The following is a 22,883-nucleotide window of genomic DNA, read 5'->3' as shown; positions in this document are numbered from 1 at the left end:
TAAGATTTTTTTTTTTTTTTAAAGAATAAGATTTTTTTACCCCTCCCACCAAGAGCAAATTTTCTCTGCCCTGGGTGGGAATATCACCCCTATTGTGAGTTCATGGATTATAGTAAAGCACAATAGGATAGCATAAGTAATGTAAAATGGCAGGCAAGCCTCCAAACTTTGTAAACTTTGTTTCTCCCATCTCCTTTGACTGAACATCATAGCTCCATAATTTATTCTTGTCTTTCAGTCTGTCATTTCCATTTTGCTCTCTTTCCCCTTTCCTTGATTTCATCCTTTTTCTCTCTCCACTGTAGAAGTTTCGGAGTAAATTTGATTAAAATAGTAGTCTGGGAACTTCCTTGGCAGTCCAGTGATTAACAGTCTTCCTTGCAATGCAGAGGATGTGGGTTCCATCCCTGGTCAGGGAACTAAGATCCTACATGGCATGCAGCAGTTGAGCCTGTGCACTGCAACTGCTGAGCCACTGTGCGCCACAGCTAGAGTCCGTGCACTACAGTGGGAGATCCCGCATGACAGCTAAGACCGGATACAGCCAGATACGTATAAATAGAATAGCAATCTACAACTCAGGGATAATTTAAAGCATGTGATTTTCTAAGAAAGTTCTCTAAAAGGTTATCCTTTTGGAGGAGAGAACCTACAAACTTATGAGGTATTCGTGGGGAGGCATAACAGATGTAAGTATTGAGAGAAATAAAAATATTCGTTTGGAGTTGCCTTTCAGAAGAGATGACCTCCAAAGAGGTCTTCATATCAGTCCCAACGGGTTTGGCTGTGTACTGGATCTAGTGTGTGAGTTGCTCAGTCATTTCCGACTCTGCAACCCCATGGACTGTAGCCCACCGAGTTCCTCTGTCTGTGGAATTCTCCAGGCAAGAATAGAAGAGTGGGTAACCACTCCCTTCTCCAGGGGATATTCCTGACCCAGGGATCAAATTCTGGTCTCCTGCACTGCAGGAGGATTCTTTACTATCTGAGCCATAGCTTTACCATCTGAGCTATGACCAGCATAGATAGCATATTAAAAAGCAGAGACATTGCTTTGCCAACAAACGTCCATCTAGTCAAAGCTATGGTTTTTCCAGTAGTCATGTGTGGATGTGAAAGTTGGACTTTTAAAGAAAGCTGAGCACCGAAGAATTGAGGCTTTTGAACTGTGGTGTTGGAGAAGACTCTTGAGAGTCCCTTGGACTGCAAGGGGATCAAACCAGTCAATCCTAAAGGAAATCAGTCCTGAATGTTCATTGAAAGGACTGATGCTGATGCTGAAACTCCAATACTTTGGCTACCTGATTCGAAGAACTTACTTATTAGCAAAGACCCTGATGCTGGGAAAGATTGAAGGCAGAAGGAGAAGGGGATGACAGAGGATGAGATGGTTGGATGGCATCACCAATTTGATGGACATGAGTTTGAGCAAGCTCCGGGATTTGGTGATGGACAGGGAAGCCTAGCGTGCCGCAGGCCCCGGGGTTACAAAGAGTCAGACAGGACTGAGTGACTGAACTGAACTGAGCCACTAGGGAAGCCCCATATTGGATCTAACTTCTGTATATAAACTCTTTTGGGGTTAATGCCAGTTCTGCCAGTGGGATATCGAGTTTTTCTCTAGCAATCCCATGTAACCCATGATAACATCTCCTCTCCCCTGTAGAAACTACCAGAGGCATGCAGTATTGGTGATGGAAGACCCTTTGCCACAAATCTGCAGAGTATGTATATGGCAGTCACCAGGCAAGCGGTCCAGGTGGGACAGAAGCATCATGACGCTGGTACGTAGCTCTAGAGGTGTTGGTCCCCCCAGGGTTAGAGTTAGGGTCTAGGTTTGTGCTGTCCATTATGGTAGCTCTAGGCAATAGTGACCATTTAAATTTAAATAAATAAAAATTAAATAAAATGAAAAGCTCATCTCATTTGCGCATTTCAGGTGCTCAGTAGCCACATATGGCCAGTGGCTACCAGGTTGGACAGCGCAGATCACAAGTATTCATTCTGTCACTATAGAAAGTTTTATTAGGACTAGTCTACATGCCTAGGAGAATTTTGTTGTTGTTCAGTCACCAAGTCGTGTCCAACTCTTCACGTGCAACGTCATAGACTGCAGCACACCAGGCTTCCCTGTCCCTCACCATCTCCTGGAGTTTGCCCAAGTTCATGCCTATTGAATCAGTGATGCCACCCAATGGAGAATTAGAGAACCAGGAAAAAAAGTTAATCCCCCTACCTGAGATGTGGCAGGCAATACGGAGAACAGTTAGCTGTTTTGAGTCACAGAGACTCTTGTCCTACGTGGTTACAATTGGCCTGAGGAATCTTCACAGTAGAAACAGCTTTCCAAAAGTTAATTGGAAGTGAATTTGTGTCTGTTTACATACTAGTACCAAGGCTTGGACAGAGGGGCCTGGGATGCTACAGTCCACGGGGTTGCAAAGAGTCAGACATGACTTAGTGACTAAACAACCACAACAACCAAGGCCAGGCCTTTATCAGAATGCTTGGTAAATGCTAATGCCTTCCTGGTAAGAAGAAGGCATTTATCACTATCTTCCTTTGATCTTTCTGGTTTCAGGAGATCCCCAGACCTCAAGCAGTGCTTTCTCACATAGAACTGATAACCAACTTTTGAACCAGGTAGAAGAGCCGATCTCCTCAACACCATCCCTCCCAGGACCTGAGACAGAGCCCACAGTAAGTCATGAGCAGCTTCCTGGATAGCATTTCAGGAGTTGAGAGTGTCTGGGGAATTTTTTGGTGGGCCAGTGGCTAAGACTTCTTGCTCCCAATGCAGGGGGCCCAGGTTAGATCCCTGATCAGAGAACTAGATCCTACATCCTGCAGCTAAGAGTTTGCATGCTGCAACTGAAGACCCCACTTGCTGTAACTAAAAGATGTCACAGGCTGCAGCTAAAGATCCTATGTGCTGCAATGAAGACCCTGTGTACTGTAACTAAGACCTTGCACAGCCAGATAAACGAATTAATTAAACAAAACAAAAACCAGTCAGGAGAATCTGCATCTATAGCTCCCAAGCTGGTGGTCCCTGGAATTGTCACCTAGTTGACCCTGCCTTAACCCAACATGGGGGGATATTTGTGACCTGGCGTCCAAATTGTGGGTTGTGGATTTCTAGATGGAGAGTCATGGTCTTTTCTGTGTTCCCTTGCTGTCATCTCTCTGCAGTTCTTCTGAATGATGTACCTTGGCTCCCTTTTAGCCTTATTGCACTTCCAGTGATGGTCTATGAAGTGGTTCCCTAGGGGAAAAGGGATGCAGCGTGCCTCTCCTACATAGACTGTTCCATCGCATTCACAGCCTGCCATGGACATCAAAACCCCCGTGTCAGTCACCCTTCTTAGCCAGAGCCATGGGAGCAAGGAAATTCTTTTCCTAACTTAAGTGCAACTGTTCAAAACCTCTATTAACTTGGACTCCTGTTTTTTCTAGGTTTCTTCAGGCCCTATGCAGAGACCTCAGCTGTTGAAAGTCAAGAGGAAGAAGCTAAGGGGGCTTTTCAGTTAACTTGTCACCATCTCAACTGCTGAGGATGGACTTGGAGAGTAGTTTCCTAGTGTTACCTTGGAAGGAGCTCCTGTGGCAGCAGCATCTTTGACACAGAGTTATACAGTCAGAGACTCCACTGTAAGGGCCAGATAACTAAAGCTCATGTTGACAGGCATGGCTACTGTTAACAAGGGAATCCTGGCTCCAATCTACTGGGCACTGGCCTTCCTTCTCTGAGTGAAAGACAGTTTCTGGGAATCCCACACCCTCCTTTCTTTTAGGGAAGGTTCTCTAGACTTAGGATCTACCATGGACTTTAGGTATATGGGGCAGGTCAGCAAAAAGGCACAACACACTAAGGAAGTCTTGCCTATCTTTCTAGCATCCTTAGCTACTCCCAGATGCTCCTCAGAGACACTCTCTTCTCTGGCCCAGAATAAAAAGCACTCACACTCCTGCTTTTGAGATTGCTTATCTGTGGAACATATAACCAACCCATTACTGGATCCCAGCCCACTAATGTCTCTGGATGAAGTCAAGGCCCTTGTCCAGTCCTTCAGGATTCTTTTTATGCGTCTCTTCTGTGGCTTGTGCTAAGCCTCCACGGGGGAGCACTGATCTTGAAACCTCTCTCCATAGTCTTGTGCCCTATGGCTTCTGTGCTTCTTGGTCCAGCTTGATACGGGGTGTTTTTTATCTATTTCTGAGGCATAGACAACAGGTTAAACCACAACATGGGATTGAAATGACAAAGAACTGTGAGCCCTAGGGCCAAGTTAGTTTCCTGGAGTGGGAGAAAAAAGAATTTTGCTCTCCCATCCTTCACTTCAGATAGAGTAAATAGAAGAACTAGAGAAGATAGGATGACTGGGAGTAGGAAATGGCCACGGTTCTCTGGGACCAACCGAACTGACGTATAGAATGAATAGTGCTTAGCAGGAAAAGATATAAAGCCTGTATGAGATAGACTTTCTCAGTTAGAAGGTCAACTTTTTGGACAAATCTAGCAAGATTTGGAACTTCCCTGGTGGTTCAGTGGTCAGACCACTACGTGCTTTCACTGCCACAACCCCAGGTTCAATCCCTGGTTGAAGAACTAAGATTCCACAAGCTTTTTTTGGCTCAGCCAAAAAAAAACAAAAAACAACAAAAAAGGATTTAACAGACCAGCATTCGTAAAGCTCTTTGGCCTTCTCTGCTAGGTTTTCCTCTATAGGTAATACCATCTGAATCTACCTTGGAGAGACAGGAAGGAGAGTAGAACTCAGACATTCACTGGAACTGTTAGGTAGAGGAAGGGATCAGGGCAGAACCCACAGAGCCTTTTCTGGTTTATTTACTCATGCTGGTCAAAGGCCTCCTCAGTCACATCGTCTCTCTTGGCACTGAGAGAGAAACACATAAGACTGGTGTTTCTGCCCCCATGTCAAGTCTTGGGAGAAAGAGGACCATCCAAGTAATAATAAAATAATGATGATTGTAATAACAACAATAAACAGTTACCATCTATTAAGCAGTTAATGTGTATCAGCTACTCTACTAAGTGGCAATGGTGGTTCAGTCAATAAGTGTGTCTGACTCTCGTGATCACATAGACTGTGGCCTGCCAGGCTCCTCTGTCCATAATTTCCCAGGCAAGAATACTGGAGTGGGTTGCTATTTCCTTCTCCAGGGGATCTTCCCAACCCAGGGATCCAACCTGCCTCTGTTTTTTCTCCTGCATTGGCAGGTGGGTTCTCTTGCATTTGTGCCACCTGGGAAACCCCCCTATTAGAGTAGCAGCCAGAATTTGAACCCAGACTGCTGAGTTCTGAGCTGCCTTATTATATACCTCACTGAAAACATTTTCCAGGAAGGATGTAAAGTCATTCTTTTCTGTCTTCAGCTGTGACTATTTTTTCCCTGTGACCCTGCCTGTTTTTAACAGGATGTTCTTACCACTCCCAGTTAGCTCTTCAGGGCTTTCCCAATGCCTCAGTGGTAAAGAATCTGCCTGCAAGCCGGAAGACACAGGTTCGATTCCTCGGTTGGGAAGATCCCTTGGAGTAGGAAATGGCAACCCACTCCAGTATTCTTGCCTGGGGGAAAAAAAAACTCCCATGGACAGAGGTGACTGGCAGGCCACAGTCCATGGGATTGCAAAGAGTTGGACCTGACTGAGCGACTGAGCATATTAGCTCTTCAAGGGAGGAGCCTTGGCAGACTCCAGGACTTACCCCAGGCCTTCACCTGCTGGCAGAGTCTGAAAGCTCCACCATGGCTCATTCCCAGTTGCTGCTGATAAGTTTCTTTACCTCCAGGCCAGTGCCCCGTCTGTGCCCTGGTGGTGACTGTCATTGAAGTACATAGGGAACTATGTAAAAACAGTCCATCAGATGACTCACTTTGCTGTTTAGCTTCTCTTGGCATAGTATAGATAGACAGATTTCAAGGTATGAGACCACATGGAAAATGGAGAGACTTCCCCAGCAAATTAAAAGAAAATAAGGGTTCTTCACTCTAGGTAATCCCTCTGCCCTAAAAGCACAGTCTCAAGAGAAGGCATTTTTTAATCAGAGGGGGGATCAGGGGCTTGTGAATCCCCTAAAATTATAAATAAAATCCTAAGAGCATATATTTTTTCATGTTCTCAAAAGAATGTGTAACTTTTTAAAAAGGTTAAATGAGAATATGCCTAATGACTTCCCTGCCCACTGCCCCTTGTATCCCCAAAGCTTGCTGCCCCCATGGGACTATTGCCCAAAGGCACATCGTTAGAGAAACCTGCCTCGGGCATTCTTGCCCTGAAGCCCTTGCCCCCCAAAGCAAGGGATGGTGTTTGAAAATCATTCATCCCAGGGCAACTCCAGGGAAACCCCTGCCTTGACAAATTGGCCTAGCCAGGCTGTATTCCAGCCCTGCCCCCTGGCTTGGGCCCCTCCCTGAGGCCCCCAGCCTGGCCCAACCCCCACTCCGCATGCACATAAAAGGGTCGAATTCTCGTGGCTGCTCCATAAATTTTATTCCGTAAATATTAGTTTTCCCTGTGTTTAATAAAGCAGTGGCCCACCTCCCCGCCTACCCGCCCTCTCCCCGGGGCCGGGGCTGGGGCCAGGGCTGGCTGGTGGGAGAAGGGACTCTTTCAATTGCTTTGGAGTATTTTTAGAAAAAAAAATAATATAAGGTGGTTTACAGCAGCAAGCCAGCAAACCAGGAGCAGGACTAGGGACCTCGAGGAAGTTCCTGCAGGAACTTGACCTAAAAAGTAGAGAAATAGCGCCACCTAGGCTGCAAGGCCTTCTTGGCCTTGCTGGTGGTTCACCCCTCCCCCACAGTCAGCCCAGACAGACCAGCTCTTTGCTGGGAGACAAATCTTCATCCCTTAGCACTGCAGCTGGGCAGCACCTCCTCTCCTCCAGCTTCACTGAGGGCTTCCCCAGCAGCCCCCCAAAGGCAGAGCCCAAGCCAGAGCCCAGAAAACCCCACGAGGGTCATTCTCTGTTCTGTCACCATTCAACCAACCTCCAGATCAAAGACGGTCTCCAAAGGGTAGTAAAGTTAGGGAAAAGGGAGGACGGAGCTTCTAGTCTCTGCCCACTGAATCCCAGAGTCCCTAGGGTGTAAGGTGGCAGAGAGTGAGATCTGAGCTCCTGTATTCTGGACTGTAAAGAACCTGTTCCTCTTGGACTGTATCCTTCCACGGGTCTGATGCGGTTCACCTTCAGGGAGCACTTGGGGGAGGAAGAGACGCTCAAGTCTCCTGAGCTTTCAGCACAGTGCTTTTTAAATTTTGTCCTGTGGTCCATTTGAATTCCCTTTTCTTGCCTTCCTGTTCACATAAACCTCCTGACCTCCTCCTCCCTAGTCGGCTGGGAGATAAGCAGGAACCTGGGTGTCATTCCCTAAGAGATGATGGGAATGGGAATGGGAATGGAAAAGGCCATGCCACCTAGATTTGGTCTCATTCTTGACAGTATTCTTGCCTGGAGAATCCCATGGACAGAGGACCCTGGCGGGCTACAGTCCATGAAGTCCCAATGAGTTGGACATGACTGAGCAACTAACACTTGACATTGTCATCGGGGGCATTTCCTTCTTTTCAATCATTCTGTCCTTCATTTCCTCCTATTTACAAAGCTAAGGGGATTTGCTCCACAAAGTATTGGGGAAACCTAAAATCCTCTTAATTAACCTTCCTCGTGCCGTGGTAAGCTCATTTTATCTGTTCTTGCCACCTCCTCTCTGTGCTATTAATGTAATCAGCATTTATATACATATTTCCTATGGGCTTTTTGTTTCCATCCTTACGTTGCGTTATACTCAAGAGTATAACTTTGAGAACAGGGTCAGTTTTTAATGCTAACTCAAAAAATAGCACTGTGCTGGTATTACACTACTAAAGGGTGCCGCTTTTTGTTAACTGGGTTTTCATACAATTATGATGTGCTTTTCTGAGCTCTACCCAGAAGTATTTTTCTGTCTTTAAATTTTCCTGAAGAAGAAATAGTTCAAAAGGAGCAGGTGACTTTCTACAAGGAAGCCACCAAACTCAGAGCTCAAGACCTTTGCTTCCTAGTCCCTGTTACCAACATGAGTAAATGTATGGACTTGTAGAATTGTAGTGGATCCTGCTAGGCACTTAGATACAGAGAAGTGCCAGATTAAGGGAGCCCACATTGTGGAGGGAGGGTTTTCCCCAGCTGCTGTGCCCTCCTATAAGTTGCCACAGGGTATTCATGTCAAGGGCTTCTTAATGCTCTAACTTTCTTCCAGGTTCTCTTGGACAGAGCTTCAGAAGATCCTACCCTGAGGGGAAACATTCAGAGAGGGGAGGGTGTGAAGTAGCTTGTCTGTGATGGGGAGGTACCCTAGGGAATCCATCTCTACCTGAGAATCTAGAAGCCCACCTATCCTCTGTCTCCCAGCCCAGACCCATCAAGGAATACTGTCTCCTGAGACTTTGTTTATGGTGACCTCAATGCTTTCCCTCAATTCTGGGGTCTCTTTTCTACCCTGTCTCGTGGGAAGTCATGAGATAGCACCAAAACATTCTAGAAAAGGCTCAGCCTCTTCTCAGCTGTGGAATCCTACCTGCTCTCAGTCTCTCTGTCCTGGAATCCAACCTATTTGTGTGCTTTCTATACTTCTGGACCCTCTGAGTGAGCGCCAGTCTCTCAGCACCTAACTCCCATGGGTTCCTGAGAATCTGGGCCAGCCTAGGGGAACCCGGAAGGAGCACTGGAAGAACTCCAGGGTGTGGGGCGCGCACAGCCATTGACTCACCTGGGAATACTGTGCCAGGTTACTTGTCTTGCTGGGCCGGGGGCCAGGATTTAGAGAAGTACGCAGTGCCACACTCTTCCTCTCTCCTGTCACTTTGGGGTCAGAACTGGGGAGTGAGGTTTGGGGGGCTGCTGGGTGTCGTATTTACTTTTTCATATTGGCAGCTGGAAGGGGAAGCCCATCCCAGCTCAGCATTGTTGTCTAACGTGGTTAATCAGATCCCATAATCCTGCTGTGGAAATATTGGGCCTCACTCAAAACAATAGAGACCAAGAATATTGTGGTTAAATTTCAACCAGCTGCCTCCCTGGCCTGTTTGCCTAACCCCTACCCCCCTCTCCTGGGCCAGAGTCCTCCTGGCTTTATGGACCCCTGATAGGATCGACAGCCGGTCAGAAATGGGTGACAGGAGAAGAGAGGATGGAGTAGGGGAAGGGTAATCCTCTCGACTGGCACTCCATCCTGCCTCCCCGCTGCCCCACCTCCAGGCCTTGAAGAGTGAGGAGAGGGGTGGTGAGACGAATTTCTGCTTGTGGGGAAACCCCCCACGCCCCAGCAGAGTCTGGATGTGTGTTCTGGGGTTAAGAACAGTACTGCTAGGAATCCTGGGTGGTAAAGAGATCCTTTACTCAAGACAGAAAAAAAAAACTCCTGCCAGATGAGAAGAAAAGACTGCTGATTTCATCTGTTCCTGCTGCCTGGTGCTTCCAGGGCACAAAGCAATGCCAGTTGGTCGTAGGTCGCATATAGGGAATAGAAAGGCACTGGTTGGGGGAGAGAGAGCTGGTAATAAACATTTCTGTTTCATTAGTAACCTGATAAAACAGCAATATAAGTTATACTATGATGGTATATGAAGGTGGTACTGATATCCCAACTTGAGTGGTTTTCTAGTAGTAGTAATGTCCATTATGTACTTCTTTAATAAGTATGAGTTAACTGTGGCAGGGTAATTTATATAATTAGAATAGCAAGACAGGGAATAGGTGAGCTGTACAATGGCATTTTGAAAAAAAGAAAAAGATGCAATGTCTGGCTTGTGCTAAAGGGCACAAATGAACATGGTGCTCTGTTCAGGAAAAGGCAGAGGACGTTCCTCTTGTAGGTTCTAGGACACCCAGCTTGTGAAGTAGCCAACTTTGAGTTGGTATTTGGCTGTCATGCACCCAGGATGCACTGGGCACAAGGTGCCACCACGCTGCTTTCGGAGGTGTCACCAATGAAGTGAAGTAGAGTGAGGCCCCAGTTCACACCGTGGACTGTTGAACGGTCAAAGTGTACGTGTGTTCTTAGGACTTGAAGAATGAAATAGCAGAACTGTGCCTGTACTTAATTTCTTCATATAGGCTTCCCAGGTGGGTAAAGAATCTGCCTGCAATGCAGGAGACATGGGTTCGATCCCTGGGTTGGGAAAATCCCCTGGAGGAGGGCATGGCAACCCATCTTGTATCATTGCCTGGAGAATCCCATGGACAGAGGAGCCTGGAGGGCTATAGTCCATAGGGTTGCAAAGAGGGACACCACTGAAGTGACTAAGCACGCAGTCTCTTCATATAGGGCAGGGATGGAGCAACAGCAGAGAAGCTTGATTTTTCCCACCTGGGGTGATATGTGATGATTCAGGGACAAGCATGGCTCCTGTAGGTCATTCATCAAAGCCATTTTAAAGCAGGGACAACTGGTGGGAGCTGTTTCCCACCAGAAAGACATCTGGAAAATACCTCATGGGACTGAGAATCTAAAAGATGTGTATGCTTCTGGGTATGAATCTCAAAAATACCTTCATGGTAGTAATCAAATGGAATGGAAGCAGGTATGAAACTGATATCAAAATCATTTAAATATGACAGAAAACATTTCAACCATTAAGAAGCTTGGGTAACTAGTGGGAAGAATTCAATGTGAAGAAAGAGCCCCCGTGGAATCTCTAAAGAATGCTGTACTCCTGGCCAGGAAGGGATATGTAAGGAACCAAGTTGGTTATACTGCACAGAGACGTGAATTGCAAAATGAGAAAGTCCAACAGGAACATTCCAGATCACTGCAAAGGAATTCAAAGGAATGGCATGGGTTTGTTGGAACTGTGTTGGGAATGAGATACAAAAACCCATATTCAACAAGAAACAGAAATACTTAGATGTGTATTAACTCACATATATTTGAATGCTCATTCACTAGCCCTGTCACCAATGCGGGTATTATGCTGTGTGCTGTATTTTGCCACAAAGACATATCTTCGGCTCTCAAGAAGTCTGCAGGCCAAAGATGATATTTAAAGCACAGTTTTTTTCCCGCCAAAGTTTTTGAAGAGTGTGTGGTAGAAAGTAACAGCCATGACTATGTTTCTCTTTCTAATTTTTTTTTAATTTATGGATAAATCCTGTTTTATTACTCCTTTAACTTAATTGTCTTGTGTCTATAGTTACATGACATAAATTCCTCTAAAGGGTCAGTTATCTTCACTCTGAGCTTCATAAAATGTTTGAAAAACACCCTTGTGATCAGAAAGTCAACCTTATTCACTCGATTGCCCCCTTGCTTCTTTTTTTGGGGGGCTGGGGGGTGGGCGGCATGCCACATGGCTTATGGGATCTTAGTTCCTTGACCAGGATGGAACTTAAGTCCTTAGCAGTGAGAGTGCTGAGTCCTAAATATTGTACCACTGGGGAATTCACCAGCTTGCTTCATCTTTGATCATACTGGTCTCCTTGTTATTTCTCTAATATGCAAACACCTGAGGGCTTTAGTTCTTTGCATTTCTCTCTGCCAGAAACTCTCTTCCCTTAGGTATCTGCTTGAAATCCTCACCCCCTTCAGGTCTGGGCTTAAATCACACCTTTTCAATGAGTCCTCCACTGACTACCCTGCTTAACAGTGTCACCTGCCTCCTGACCTTGGATGGCTGCCCACAGGCTGGCTGTACTCTCAACCTTTCACCCCGTTTCAGGTTTTGTGTTCATAGTCCTTATTCCTTTCTAACACATTATATATTTGTGTTTTTTTTAACTTTTATTTATTTATTTTTATTGAGGTATAATTGGCTTATAATGTTGTGTTCATTTCTGGTGTACAGAAAAGTGATTTTTTTCATATTCTTTTCCACTATAGGTCATTAAAAGATATTTAATATAGTTCCTGGTGCTATGCAATAGGACCTTGTTGTTTGTTTATTTTATATATAGTAATATTTTGTTTATTTCTGTATTTAGTTTTGTCCCCCTGGTGCCTCCCCACTAGAATAAAGCTCCATAAGGACAGGAATCTTTTTTTTTTCTCTCACATCTTGAGCACTTGACATAGTGTCTGGCATTTAGTAGGTTCTCAGAAACACTTGCTGAGTCAATATATGAAGGGTTATCACACTCACCCATCCCCCCACATGCACACACCCACCTCCACACCAGCAGTATCTTGAAGTGGTTTTATAAATTTGTAGATATCAATGAATGTAATCTTTTTTGTTTGGGGCAACCAAGGCGAGGAAATTGGAAAATGGTACTGAATGTGTACTAAATAAAAGTACGCATATGCATGCATGCTCAGATGTGTCTCTTTTGTGACCCCATGGACTGTAGCCCACCAGGACCTCTGTCCATGAAATTTCCCAAGCAAGAAAACTGGAGTGGGTTGCCATTTCCTCCACCATCTTCTTCCTGGGGAATCTTTCCAACCCAGGGATTAAACCCGAGTCTTCTGGAGTTTCCTTCATTGCAGGCGGATTCTTCACCTCTGAGCCCATCAAGGAAACCCAGTCATAAGGTGAGAGTGGGAGTTAAATACCATTTTGTTAGCTATAACCATAACAGAATGAATTTGTCATTTTGCAGAAACTAAGAATACAAGTTATTAAAATGCAAGTGGCTGTATACCTTCTTGCTTTCTTTGGCTATCGACCCTTGGCTATATATCAGGCATCATTAGGGTGCTATCTTGACCAAGAGAGACAGCTGAGTGTGGGTGGACTAATACAGAAAGCTGACAGGTGTGTCAGGAGCGTTGCTTGAGTATTAAGAGTAGAACTCTGCCCCCTTTACTGAACATTCACTGAACTAGTATCTTCCAAGAGTCTCTTTAAGCCACTAATTTCTTCCAAATAGACACTGGGATGGAAATAAAGCTCATTTATCAGTAAACATGTTATCATCCATATTCAGAAATATATTTATATATGTGTGTCTTCCTGTCTGCAAAGGTCTTTCTGTTTATAAAAAGTTTCCCACAGCCTTTAGTCTCTGACTTGAAGGGAAAATACTCTTTGTAACTAATTCTGCTACTTTTTCCTACCCTGTCAAAGTCATCAAAGCAAGGTCTTTAGAGCTTGAATCTCTCTGAAGTGCCTTGTAATGAGCTTATTTTTAGGGCAAAGGTAACTTGACATTCCCATTTTTAATCAATAGCCAGTATTCATAGCATTGTTGAGTGGCTCTAATTGAATCTCCAAATGTGTCCTGCCCTGATCAGAAGCTTGAAAGACAGGCATGCTTCTTTCCTTCCTGCATATGGGTGAAATCTGGTGGAATTGCTAACCTCTTCAATAAATCAACCACAGGAGTCAGGCTGATGCCAACCAGTTGGGGAAATGATTAGTCAAAGAGAGTATGAAGCTTAAAAGCCCAAGATGAAGATAACAAGAGTCTCCTGGATTTGGAGAGAAAAACCAGTGACTTGAACAGAAGTTAACAGCCCAGCATGCTTGCCTTAAGAATTACTCACCAAGAAGCTGGATTATTATGGAGTCTTCCCCGATGGCTCAGCGGTAAAGAATCTACCTGCGATGCAGGCGACATGGGTTTGGTCCCAGGGTCAGGAAGAGCCCCTGGAGGAGACAATGGCAATCTCTTCCAGCATTCTTGTAGAAAATCCCATGGACAGAGGAGCCTGGTGGGCTACAGCCCATAGGGTTGGAAAGAGTTGGAGACAACTGAGCATGCACACATGCATGCAAGCAGGCCTGGATTCCAACTCCTGCCCCTGCAACTCCCTCACAAACTCTGAACCTCAGCTCCTCATTCATAAAATGAAGATGGTTGTGTATACATCATAAGGTTTGAGTGAGGAGATCACATCGGACAATATTCGGGCTCCCCCCACCTTTACTAGGTCATCCAACTTGGCTCTTAATGATCACAAGTGCCACTGCCCTTTCCTGAATGTCCTCTTCTTTCCTTTCAGTCATTCCTTCCTCTCCTTCAAAACTGATTTCTGGATTTTCCTGGTGGTCCAATGGTTAAGAATCCACCTGCTAGTGCTGAGGACGTGGATTCTATCCCTGGTCCGGGAAGATTCCACATGCTGCAGGGGCAACTCAGCCCGTGTGGCACAACTACTGAGTCCTTTCGCCCTAGAGCTCTGGAGATGCAACTAATGAGAAACCCAAGTGCTGCAACTAGAGAAAGCCTGGGCCAGCAACAAAGATCCATCACAGCCATGAATTAATTAGTTAAAAAAAACCTGATTTCTTCCAAGAGGTCTAACCCTAGACCAGTCGTTTCTTAATTCCATATTCTTCTAGATCAAGTTCATCTTATCTATTAACCTATCTAATTTAGAATGCATCATTCTGTACTTGTTCATGAATGGCATTCATGGCTTTGATTGCCTTTTATTTTCATGATTTACCTTTGAGGTTGAATAGCAAATACCTTGAGGACAACAACTGTCTCTTCTATTTGTCTGTTTGCATTTTTTGTCCTTTTGAGCCTATTATACTAGCCTGCATGGGGTAGATGATTCCCTAACGGGGTGGCCCTAAGCCCCGCCACTGTCTTGGGCACACATATATGAGCATTCTTATGTATTTCTCGTGGATAAGTACTAGGAATCAGGTGTTTTATAACTATTTTTAAGAGAAGTTTTGCCCTAAATTAGATCTTTCTCCCTTCATCTCTAATGCAAATACAACTCCTTTCCTAAATGTTTTCTGGCCTTAGAGATTAGGGCCATATCCTGCTTATTATCCCATATGCACGGTCTTGAAGAGTTGTTAATTTCAATTTCAGTCTTCTTTTCTCCAAGTTAAAACAGTTTATTTAAGCTTCTCTTAGAGGTTCTACCTTATAACCACTTATTAATGCTGCCTTTCTTCCTCTCATTTCTTCTCTTAAGCTGTGATCCTGTTGAATACAGATCTCTGGGTAAGATCTGATCAGTGTCACATAGGAATTATTTATGCGGTGCTAATGTAGCTTGATCAAGGATAGGTGATCTAGGATAGGCGGCCATGGAAACCTATGGGATTAGCCCCTGTTTGCCTGGATTGGGAGAGGTACCGACCTGGCCGAGTAGTGCACCCCAGAAATCTGAACAGGATTGGGAGGCTGGGTTCTTGAACCCGGGAACTCATATGTTAAGCATTTTGAAGGCTTTCAAGGAAAAGAAGCAATGTTAGAGTCACCTGTGCCTGGCAGGTAATCTGTGGCATGGAATCTGAATGCAAACAGGGCGTGGGGAGGAAGCACAAGCAAAGGGAAGTCAAGGAAACGACCCATTCTGTTTCCAAGGGACAGACACCCCTCCACCCTGGTGGAGCCGTCCTAAATACCCCTTCTGTGGGCCTCAGTTTCCTCTTCTATATTACGAAGGGCTTGGAGTAAACATTCTGTTTTGAGTCTCTTCCAATTCTGAATTTGTATTCACAAAATTGATTCCAAGAAAATGTGAGTATATCTGTGAAAAGCTACCAACATCCCAAACTCAGACTGAACTGGATGAGTGAGCACTGCCCAGAGAGCCAGTCTGCTGGGTGGGCGCTGAGGCTCTGGGGTCAGCTGGTGGCAGGTGCTGCTGGAGTGGGACTGAGGTTGGAATCCTTCTGCCAGGAGCAAGTTGCTTTTCTTCTTAGAACTGCAAAATCTTCATTTGCAAAATAGGGAGGATACTAACGCATTTGGAATTGTAGATTTAAATTAGATAATGCAAGCAGAATGCTTGTATAATATCTAAAAGCTTCCATTTATCAAGCACATAAGCAGTATTAATATTCTTGAAAGGAGAATTTTTAAACCTTTCTTGCCCTTTTATTTCTATCTGTATTAAATTTGTAGAAAATATTGCAACCAAATCAGGTAATTTGTTGTAATGGTGTTTGTTTTTTAACACACTTGCCTCTTCTCGTTTTAACGGAATGAATCCTAATTCATTCAGCCTTCCTGAATATCGTATTAAGATACACACACTATCCATGCTTACATCTCTAGCTGCCATCACTCAGTCTCTGTTCTTTTTCATTTGTGAAATAGAACTGAGAGAGTAATTATTTAGCAGCTCCCGTGCCGGCGGCAGGCAGTCGGGATTCCTTATTCCGTTGATGTCACCGTTTAGGTGCTCTTCTCTACACCTTGGCCTACGCCTCCGCAACTTCACTTTGCTCCTTTCAACAATGTTTCCACGTCCACCTCGTCCTCCATCTGACTCGTCATGAGGCTGGATGCCCCACTCCCAGCTTCGCACCGGGTTGATACAAAATTCAGCTCCACCAAGCTGAGAGGGCGCGCCTCCCCGGGCCAGGGTGGGGCACCAGGTTACCAGCGGCCTCCTGCCTTTTGGGTTTACTTCCCCGCAGGGGACACCGTAGGCGGCTATGCGGTCCGGCCACTGCCCCCCCACCCCTCGCGTCCGGCCGCGCCGTGGGTTGCGGTCTCCGTGGGGGCGGCAGCTCCTGTACTGGAGGTTTGCGCCTGGCGGGGCACCCCGGAGCCGCGGGGAGCCCAGAGGCGAGGCCAGGCCGGGTGGGGCGCGTCCGGGCGGGGAGGGCACACTCAGGCAGTGCGGGGGGCGCAGAGGGCAGGGGCGGGCAGACGCGCGACGGAGGAGCGAGCGGAACGAGGGCTGGCTAGTGCCGGGGCCGCCCGCCCGAGGGGGAGGAGGCTGCGCTGCCCTTGCCGCAGGTTTGCTGTCGAGCGCGCAGGAGGCAGGGACATGGGTAGGGTGCGGTCTGCGCGGGGCCCGAGCCCGGATCTCTTCCATTTCCCCTCTCACTCGGCCCCGGGCTGCGCCGCAGACGGCAGCAGCTCCCGCTCCGCCCCAGCCGCCTGACCGCGGGGCCGGGGTGCTAACCGCGGGGCCCGCCAGCCCGCCGGCCCGGCCAGCCCAGCCCAGCCCGGCGGCCCGCAGCCCCGCCGCCCGCCGCCCCCCGCCGCCGCCGCGTTGCCAAAACAAACGGGCCGGCCTATTTATTGGCGGCCGGCGAGCCGGGCAGCTCAGAGTCGAGGCGCCGAGGGGGACAGCGCGCCGCCACCAGCCAGGGCCCCGGGCCCCCGCCCCGCACCTGAGTCCCGCTGGCCGTGCGCCGCGCCGCGCAGCCCATGGCGCCCCCACCTGGAGCCCCCAGGAGCCACCCGGACGCCTGAGCCCCCTCAGCGCTCCGGTCGACTCGTCCACCCATCAGCCCACCAGGCCTCCTCGCCCGCCGCTCCTCGGGGCTCCCTGGCCATGTCTCCCGCCCGGCTCCGGCCCCGCCTGCGGTTCTGCCTGCTCCTGCTGCTGCTGCTGGTGCCGGCGGCGCGGGGCTGCGGGCCGGGCCGGGTGGTGGGCAGCCGCCGGCGGCCGCCGCGCAAGCTCGTGCCGCTCGCGTATAAGCAGTTCAGCCCCAACGTGCCCGAGAAGACCCTGGGCGCCAGCGGCCGCTATGAGGGCAAGATCGCGCGCAGCTCGGAGCGCTTCAAGGAGCTCACCCCCAACTACAATCCAGACATCATCTTCAAGGACGAGGAGAACACCGGCGCCGACCGCCTCATGACCCAGGTGAGCGCGACCCGCCCTCGCAGGGCGCCGCCGCCGAAGCACCGCCACCTGCCCGGCCCTACCCGCCCCCTGGCACCTTTCCTTGACTGGCTGGCACGCCCCCTGGCACCTGCCCCTCTCGCCAAGATGGGCCGGCTGGGGTCCCGGCGGAGTGCTGGCATTCCCCGAGCCCGCCGGAGGCTATGAGAAGAGTTCCCCTCTGCCAAACGCCACAGCCCAGCGGGTTGGCGGTGGCCCCTTCGGCCCTGGAGTGCTGGCATCTCAGGTCAGACGCGGCACCTGGAGGTACCTCTACCCGACTGCCTCCCGCGTTTGCAAGATGCACCAGTCCCTCTGGCCTAACCTTCCGCATGGCTGAGCCCCTTTCATGTCGAGGCGATTCGGCAACCCGAGAGGCGAAGCTCCCGGCGTGGAGGGTCCCACTGGCCTTTCCTCCCCGCGCGCTCTCGGTTCGCTGCGCGGCCCGCTCCGGGGTCGGGGTTAAAGGAACAGCGGGCAATGGTAGAGCCAGGAGGCGGAGGTAGGGAAGAGATCTTGCCGGGGAGCCCACGTGTCTGTCCCCAGAGCCGAGCGGCGCAGCTGCAGTTGAAGGGTAGGGGTGCCGGGCCGCCAAGCTCTGGGACCGAACTTGGGGGAATCCCTGGGTTTGGTACTGTGGATGGATTGAAAGAGAGGGGCTGGGGTGCCGGCTAGTCGTAAGTGCTCGGGACAGGAGGCGCGCTCAACCCAAGGACCGGGGGGGAAGGGTGGGGGTGGCGGGGCGGGGAGCACATTTTCTTCCTTGAGGCCGAGTTCGGAGGAAGGGGGACCTAGGTTCCCTTCCTCGGTGGCTTTCCACTGCAGGCAGGCAGCGTGCTTTCTAGATGCTTTGGGAAGGGCAGTTAGACCACGGCCCGCAGCACGCGCCCAGGCGCCGGGGCTGGCCGGCGGTGTCGGGCGAAGGTTGACTGGTGGCTGGGCCGGGCCGGGCGCCGAGGAATGCAGATAAGGATCCGGGCCACGGACTGGGCAATCATTGACAGCGCGTGCCCGGGCTCTGGACCCGAGTAGGGGAGGGGTGTTGGGGGAAAAGTGGGGCGGGGAGCGGGGACCGCGGGACAGACATAGGTGGGTGGCTAGAAGCCTGGAGGCCAGGAGCACGCGGAGCTCCCTCTGGGGGGCAGTGAGCGCCCCCAGCTAGAATGCAGCCTTGGAGGACTGACGGGGCCTTGGGTTTTAGCCGCTGTTGGTTCCTGGGAGACCGAGTCCAAGGGTCTGTGGGGGCCAGCGGCTCTGAGGGGCGGAGTAGGTTGAGAGGTGAGCTGCCCGCACTTGGCAGCTCCTGGCACCTCAGAGTCAAGGACTGTGGAAAGACCCCTCTTCCCAGGCCCCTCTCCTCAGTCAGCTGCGGGCTCCAGATACGAAGAGAGCCAGCGCAGACGATGGTCCCTACCGTCCTGCCCCCAGCGCGGCTCGTCTCCCACTTCATGGGAGGCGGAGCATGAAGTGGGCACCCGAGGTCAAACGCTCCGTTTCTCGGGTCCTTTCCCAGATAGGGGCGACGCAGGGGTGCTGAGTGCTCTTGACTCAGGGAGAACTGCTACTTGGCCTTTATCAGCCCGGAGCCCACCCCTCGCAGCGGGAGACAAGCCCCGTGGTCCTCCATCTGGCCGGGTCAGGCGCTAGCCGATCACCAGCTCTGGTTCCCGGACTGCCGCTTCCCCGGAGCGGGCGTGGCCGGTTTGGGATCGTGAGGGTCCCAGCGGGAATGCCTCGTGGCGCCGAGGAATCCCGGCAGGCTTGGGACTCCCCTCCAACATACCCCCCAAGGCTGCCGAGGCGCTCCGCACCTGCCGCGCCCCGGCCGCTTCGCGGGCCTCAGCCCTGGGGCTACGGTGACACCTGCTGGGCACCTCGAGCCTTGCAAGCCTAGCAGGCCGGCCGCAGGCAAGTCAGCTCCGGTACGTCCCTTACCCTCCAGGCAGCAGGCGGTCCCCTGCTGGTCCCCTGGTGAGACTGAAGGGCCCGGCGCTCAAAAGGTGCAGTAACTCCAACAAGAGAGAGAGAGAGCTTGGAGACAGGCCCCCACGGGGGTGAGCGGGTGGACGCGCCTTCCAGATTTGTGGCGGCACAGCGAGGTCCAGATCCCAGTGGGGTCAGGGGATGCTAGAATGGAAGGAAGCACTTTAGGGCTCTCTGTTCTTAAAAGAGGACAGAGCACCCTCCCCGGTTTCCAAGCTCCAGCGAATTCGGTAGGAGAGTAAGGGACGGGGCTGCGCGCTCACCTGCACAAGGGCCAGCCCCTCCCCCAACTTTGTCCCCTCCTCTCCCACAGCGCTGCAAGGACCGCCTGAACTCGCTGGCCATCTCGGTGATGAACCAGTGGCCTGGAGTGAAGCTACGGGTGACCGAGGGCTGGGACGAGGACGGTCACCACTCGGAGGAGTCGCTGCATTACGAAGGCCGCGCGGTGGACATCACCACGTCGGACCGCGACCGCAATAAGTACGGACTGCTGGCTCGCTTGGCAGTGGAGGCCGGCTTCGACTGGGTGTATTACGAGTCCAAAGCCCACGTGCATTGCTCCGTCAAGTCTGGTGAGCCGCTGCCGGGGGATTGGGCCCGGGGCCGGGGCCGCAGGGCGTGGGCAGGCGGCGCTGGGCCCGCGGGAACCAAGAAGGTGAAGAGGCCTGCCCAGGGATGGAGGCGGGGACCTCGGGGACCAGGACGTCAGCGGCGCTCCCCTCTGCTGCTCTTAACCACCTGCTCCACCCGTGCCTGATAGTGTCATGGCAGGTGCCTAGGGAGACAGGGTCCTGTCCCAGCGATGCTGGGTGCTGACCAGGCGGTCCACAGTCCAGAGCCTGCTGCAAATGGTGCAAGACAGAGCAAGCTGGCCAGATGGAGAAAGCCAGGCTGACAGAGAGACGGCCTCCCCATACAGAGTGGTGCAGAACTGGGAGGTGGGGGTGGGGCCAGGGCCAGGCTGTGCCCAGACATCAGCATGACTGACTGGGAGCCAGGAGCCCAGAGGTTCAGAACACGCAGCCTGGCTGCAGGTCAGGCCTTTTAAGGCACTATGTCTGCTCCTCTCAGGGGGCGCAGGCGTCCCCAACCTCTTCCCCGGGGCCCTGAAGCTGGACTTTGGGGGGCAAGGACAGCCGTGAGGGCAAGAATAAACAGAATGGACTTAATAAAGTGGATTTTCCCATATTGGCCGCTTTGTTGATCAGAATTGGCAGGCACTGGGACCTCGCCCCCTCCCTCAAATCTTGTCGGCATCCCTGCCACGTGCACTGAACCCGGTCATGGATGCCTCACATGGTTCCTGTGTGGACTGCCTGCAAGGGTCCCCTGACTGCAGGCTCAGCCTTCCGTGCTGGCCCCATGCAGCGATCACACTCACAGACCTGGCACACTGAGACCAGGCTCTCTTTTGTTCCTCATCCCACCAGGCTCACAGTGGTGACCCCATCTGGACCTTTCCCCTCTGCACTTCCCTGTCAAATGTATTTACTTCAAGTCACATCGACCCCTCACTTGCAAACACAGGCCCAATGCCAGTTCCCAGAGGCATCACTTCCCTGCATTACTACTGACCCCCAAATAGTATCTTGCTTTCCATCCACTGATGCCATTGTGTCCTGTCCCCACACAAGGACCTAGCACATGAACTGAAGATGGTGATTTCATCCTGGCCACTGAGCTACGCCCTGGCCTGGCCATTCACTCTGAGTTTCCCCAGGAGTCTGTGTTCTCGCCACTGGCCCTCCTCTCACTTGGTATATAGATGCCAAGGGCCAGTTCTGGAACTTGGGATGTCAGTCCAAGAGGACAATTTGGGGGGAGCATCTGAGAAATGGGTGAGAAATAATGGGATATCCAGACCCCAGAGGCATGAAGTGACTTACATTCTCGAGGCTGCAGCTTTGGGGTGTCAAGTTACAGCTGACCACTTCCTGGCCCAGCTGACCCTAGGCCTCTCTGACTGCTTCAGTCTTATCAGGATTGGGAGTGGTGGGGGGAGGGCTTCACCTGGGCTTCTGAAGGACCCTTTCCCTCATGCTCCCTGGGCTTGGAGCCTCAATATGCTCCTCTCATGAGCAAAGCATTAGGCTAGGGAGGAAGGCACATCATACTGCAGGCTGGGGGTGGGTTCAAAGCTGCAGAGAAAGTGGGGGGCAGGGAACATGACATGGTGATGGGGGAGCAGCCTGGGAGCCAGGGGCACCTCTGGCTGTGCTGGGGAGGATTGCAATGACTGGGATTCCAAATTCCACCCAGTAATGCCTTCATGTCCCTTCTTCCCGCAGAGCACTCAGCCGCAGCCAAGACAGGCGGCTGCTTCCCTGCTGGAGCCCAGGTGCGCCTGGAGAGTGGGGCACGTGTGGCCTTGTCAGCTGTGAGGCCCGGAGACCGCGTGCTGGCCATGGGGGAGGATGGGAACCCCACCTTCAGCGACGTGCTCATTTTCCTCGATCGTGAGCCGGACAGACTGAGGGCCTTCCAGGTCATCGAGACCCAGGATCCCCCGCGCCGCCTGGCACTCACACCCGCCCACCTCCTCTTCACGGCCAACAATCACACTGAGCCAGCTGCCCACTTCCGAGCCACGTTTGCCAGCCAAGTGCAGCCTGGCCAGTATGTGCTGGTGGCTGGGGTGCCAGGCCTGCAGCCTGCCAGAGTGGCAGCTGTCTCCACGCACGTGGCCCTGGGGGCCTATGCCCCATTAACGAGGCATGGGACACTGGTGGTGGAGGATGTGGTGGCCTCTTGCTTTGCAGCCGTGGCTGACCACCACCTGGCTCAGTTGGCCTTCTGGCCCCTGCGACTGTTTCACAGCTTGGCATGGGGCAGCTGGACCCCAGGGGAGGGTGTGCACTGGTACCCCCAGCTGCTCTACCGCCTGGGACGTCTCTTGCTGGAAGAGGGCAGCTTCCACTCGCTGGGCATGGCCGGGGCAGGGAGCTGAAAGGATCCTTCTACTGCCCTCCCAGAACTGCCCACATGGGTCCAAAGGCCTCCCCACCAGGAGAGCATTGGCCTTGGAAGGGACCTGAGCGGGGACACTGGTTCCCACCATCTCCTCCACCACAAAGATACATCACCGAGACTTGTACTGGATGATGCCAGTGTCCCCCAGCCCCATCTTGGTATAGTGACAAAGCTGCAAGCTGAGCTGGCGATGGGAGGTGGTCTCTCCTTCTATCATTGAGACCAGTGGGTCCCAACCCAGCCAGCCCTCACTACGATTTTTCATTCCTGCCTCCCTCAGTGGGGAGGGCCCATTCTATCCATCTTAGGCCCCTCTTGGGTGGGCTTGCACCTCAGTTGATGCTGCTAGATTCCCTGGGAGCCGGCAGGGAGCTGGCTGGACCCAATGCTGC

General features: G+C 50.9%; 2 protein-coding genes across 2 annotated transcripts in view; both read left to right on the top strand.

The window, feature by feature from the left end:
* The window catches only part of NHEJ1 (non-homologous end joining factor 1), an 89,787-nt gene extending 85,374 nt beyond the window's left edge, over positions 1–4,413 (top strand). Inside the window, exons 6-8 of the mRNA XM_068969160.1 lie at positions 1,667–1,784; positions 2,582–2,700; positions 3,457–4,413. Of these exons, the coding sequence (XP_068825261.1) occupies positions 1,667–1,784; positions 2,582–2,700; positions 3,457–3,531 (312 nt within the window). The 3' untranslated portion in view covers positions 3,532–4,413. The remainder of the gene's footprint in view (positions 1–1,666; positions 1,785–2,581; positions 2,701–3,456) is intronic.
* Positions 4,414–17,097: 12,684 nt separating this feature from the next.
* IHH (Indian hedgehog signaling molecule) lies at positions 17,098–22,468 on the top strand. The gene is made up of 3 exons (XM_068969130.1): positions 17,098–17,517; positions 19,832–20,093; positions 21,810–22,468. Exons 1-3 carry the CDS (start codon positions 17,206–17,208, stop codon positions 22,466–22,468), a joined length of 1,233 nt encoding a protein of 410 aa, XP_068825231.1. The 5' UTR covers positions 17,098–17,205.
* The last annotated feature ends 415 nt before the right edge of the window (positions 22,469–22,883 follow it).

Source organism: Capricornis sumatraensis, chromosome 3 (genome assembly GCF_032405125.1).
Source record: "Capricornis sumatraensis isolate serow.1 chromosome 3, serow.2, whole genome shotgun sequence".
Taxonomy (NCBI): Eukaryota; Metazoa; Chordata; class Mammalia; order Artiodactyla; family Bovidae; genus Capricornis; species Capricornis sumatraensis.
Note: the sequence above shows the minus strand (reverse complement) of the source record. Positions and strands in the feature narration are given on the sequence as shown.

Coding starts and splice junctions, on each gene's coding strand:
- IHH (XM_068969130.1), top strand. CDS start 17,206: ATGTCTCCCGCCCGGCTCCGGCCCCGCCTGCGGTTCTGCCTGCTCCTG. Junction 17,518..19,831: donor CCGACCGCCTCATGACCCAG/GTGAGCGCGACC, acceptor CCTCTCCCACAG/CGCTGCAAGGACCGCCTGAA. Junction 20,094..21,809: donor GCATTGCTCCGTCAAGTCTG/GTGAGCCGCTGC, acceptor TTCTTCCCGCAG/AGCACTCAGCCGCAGCCAAG.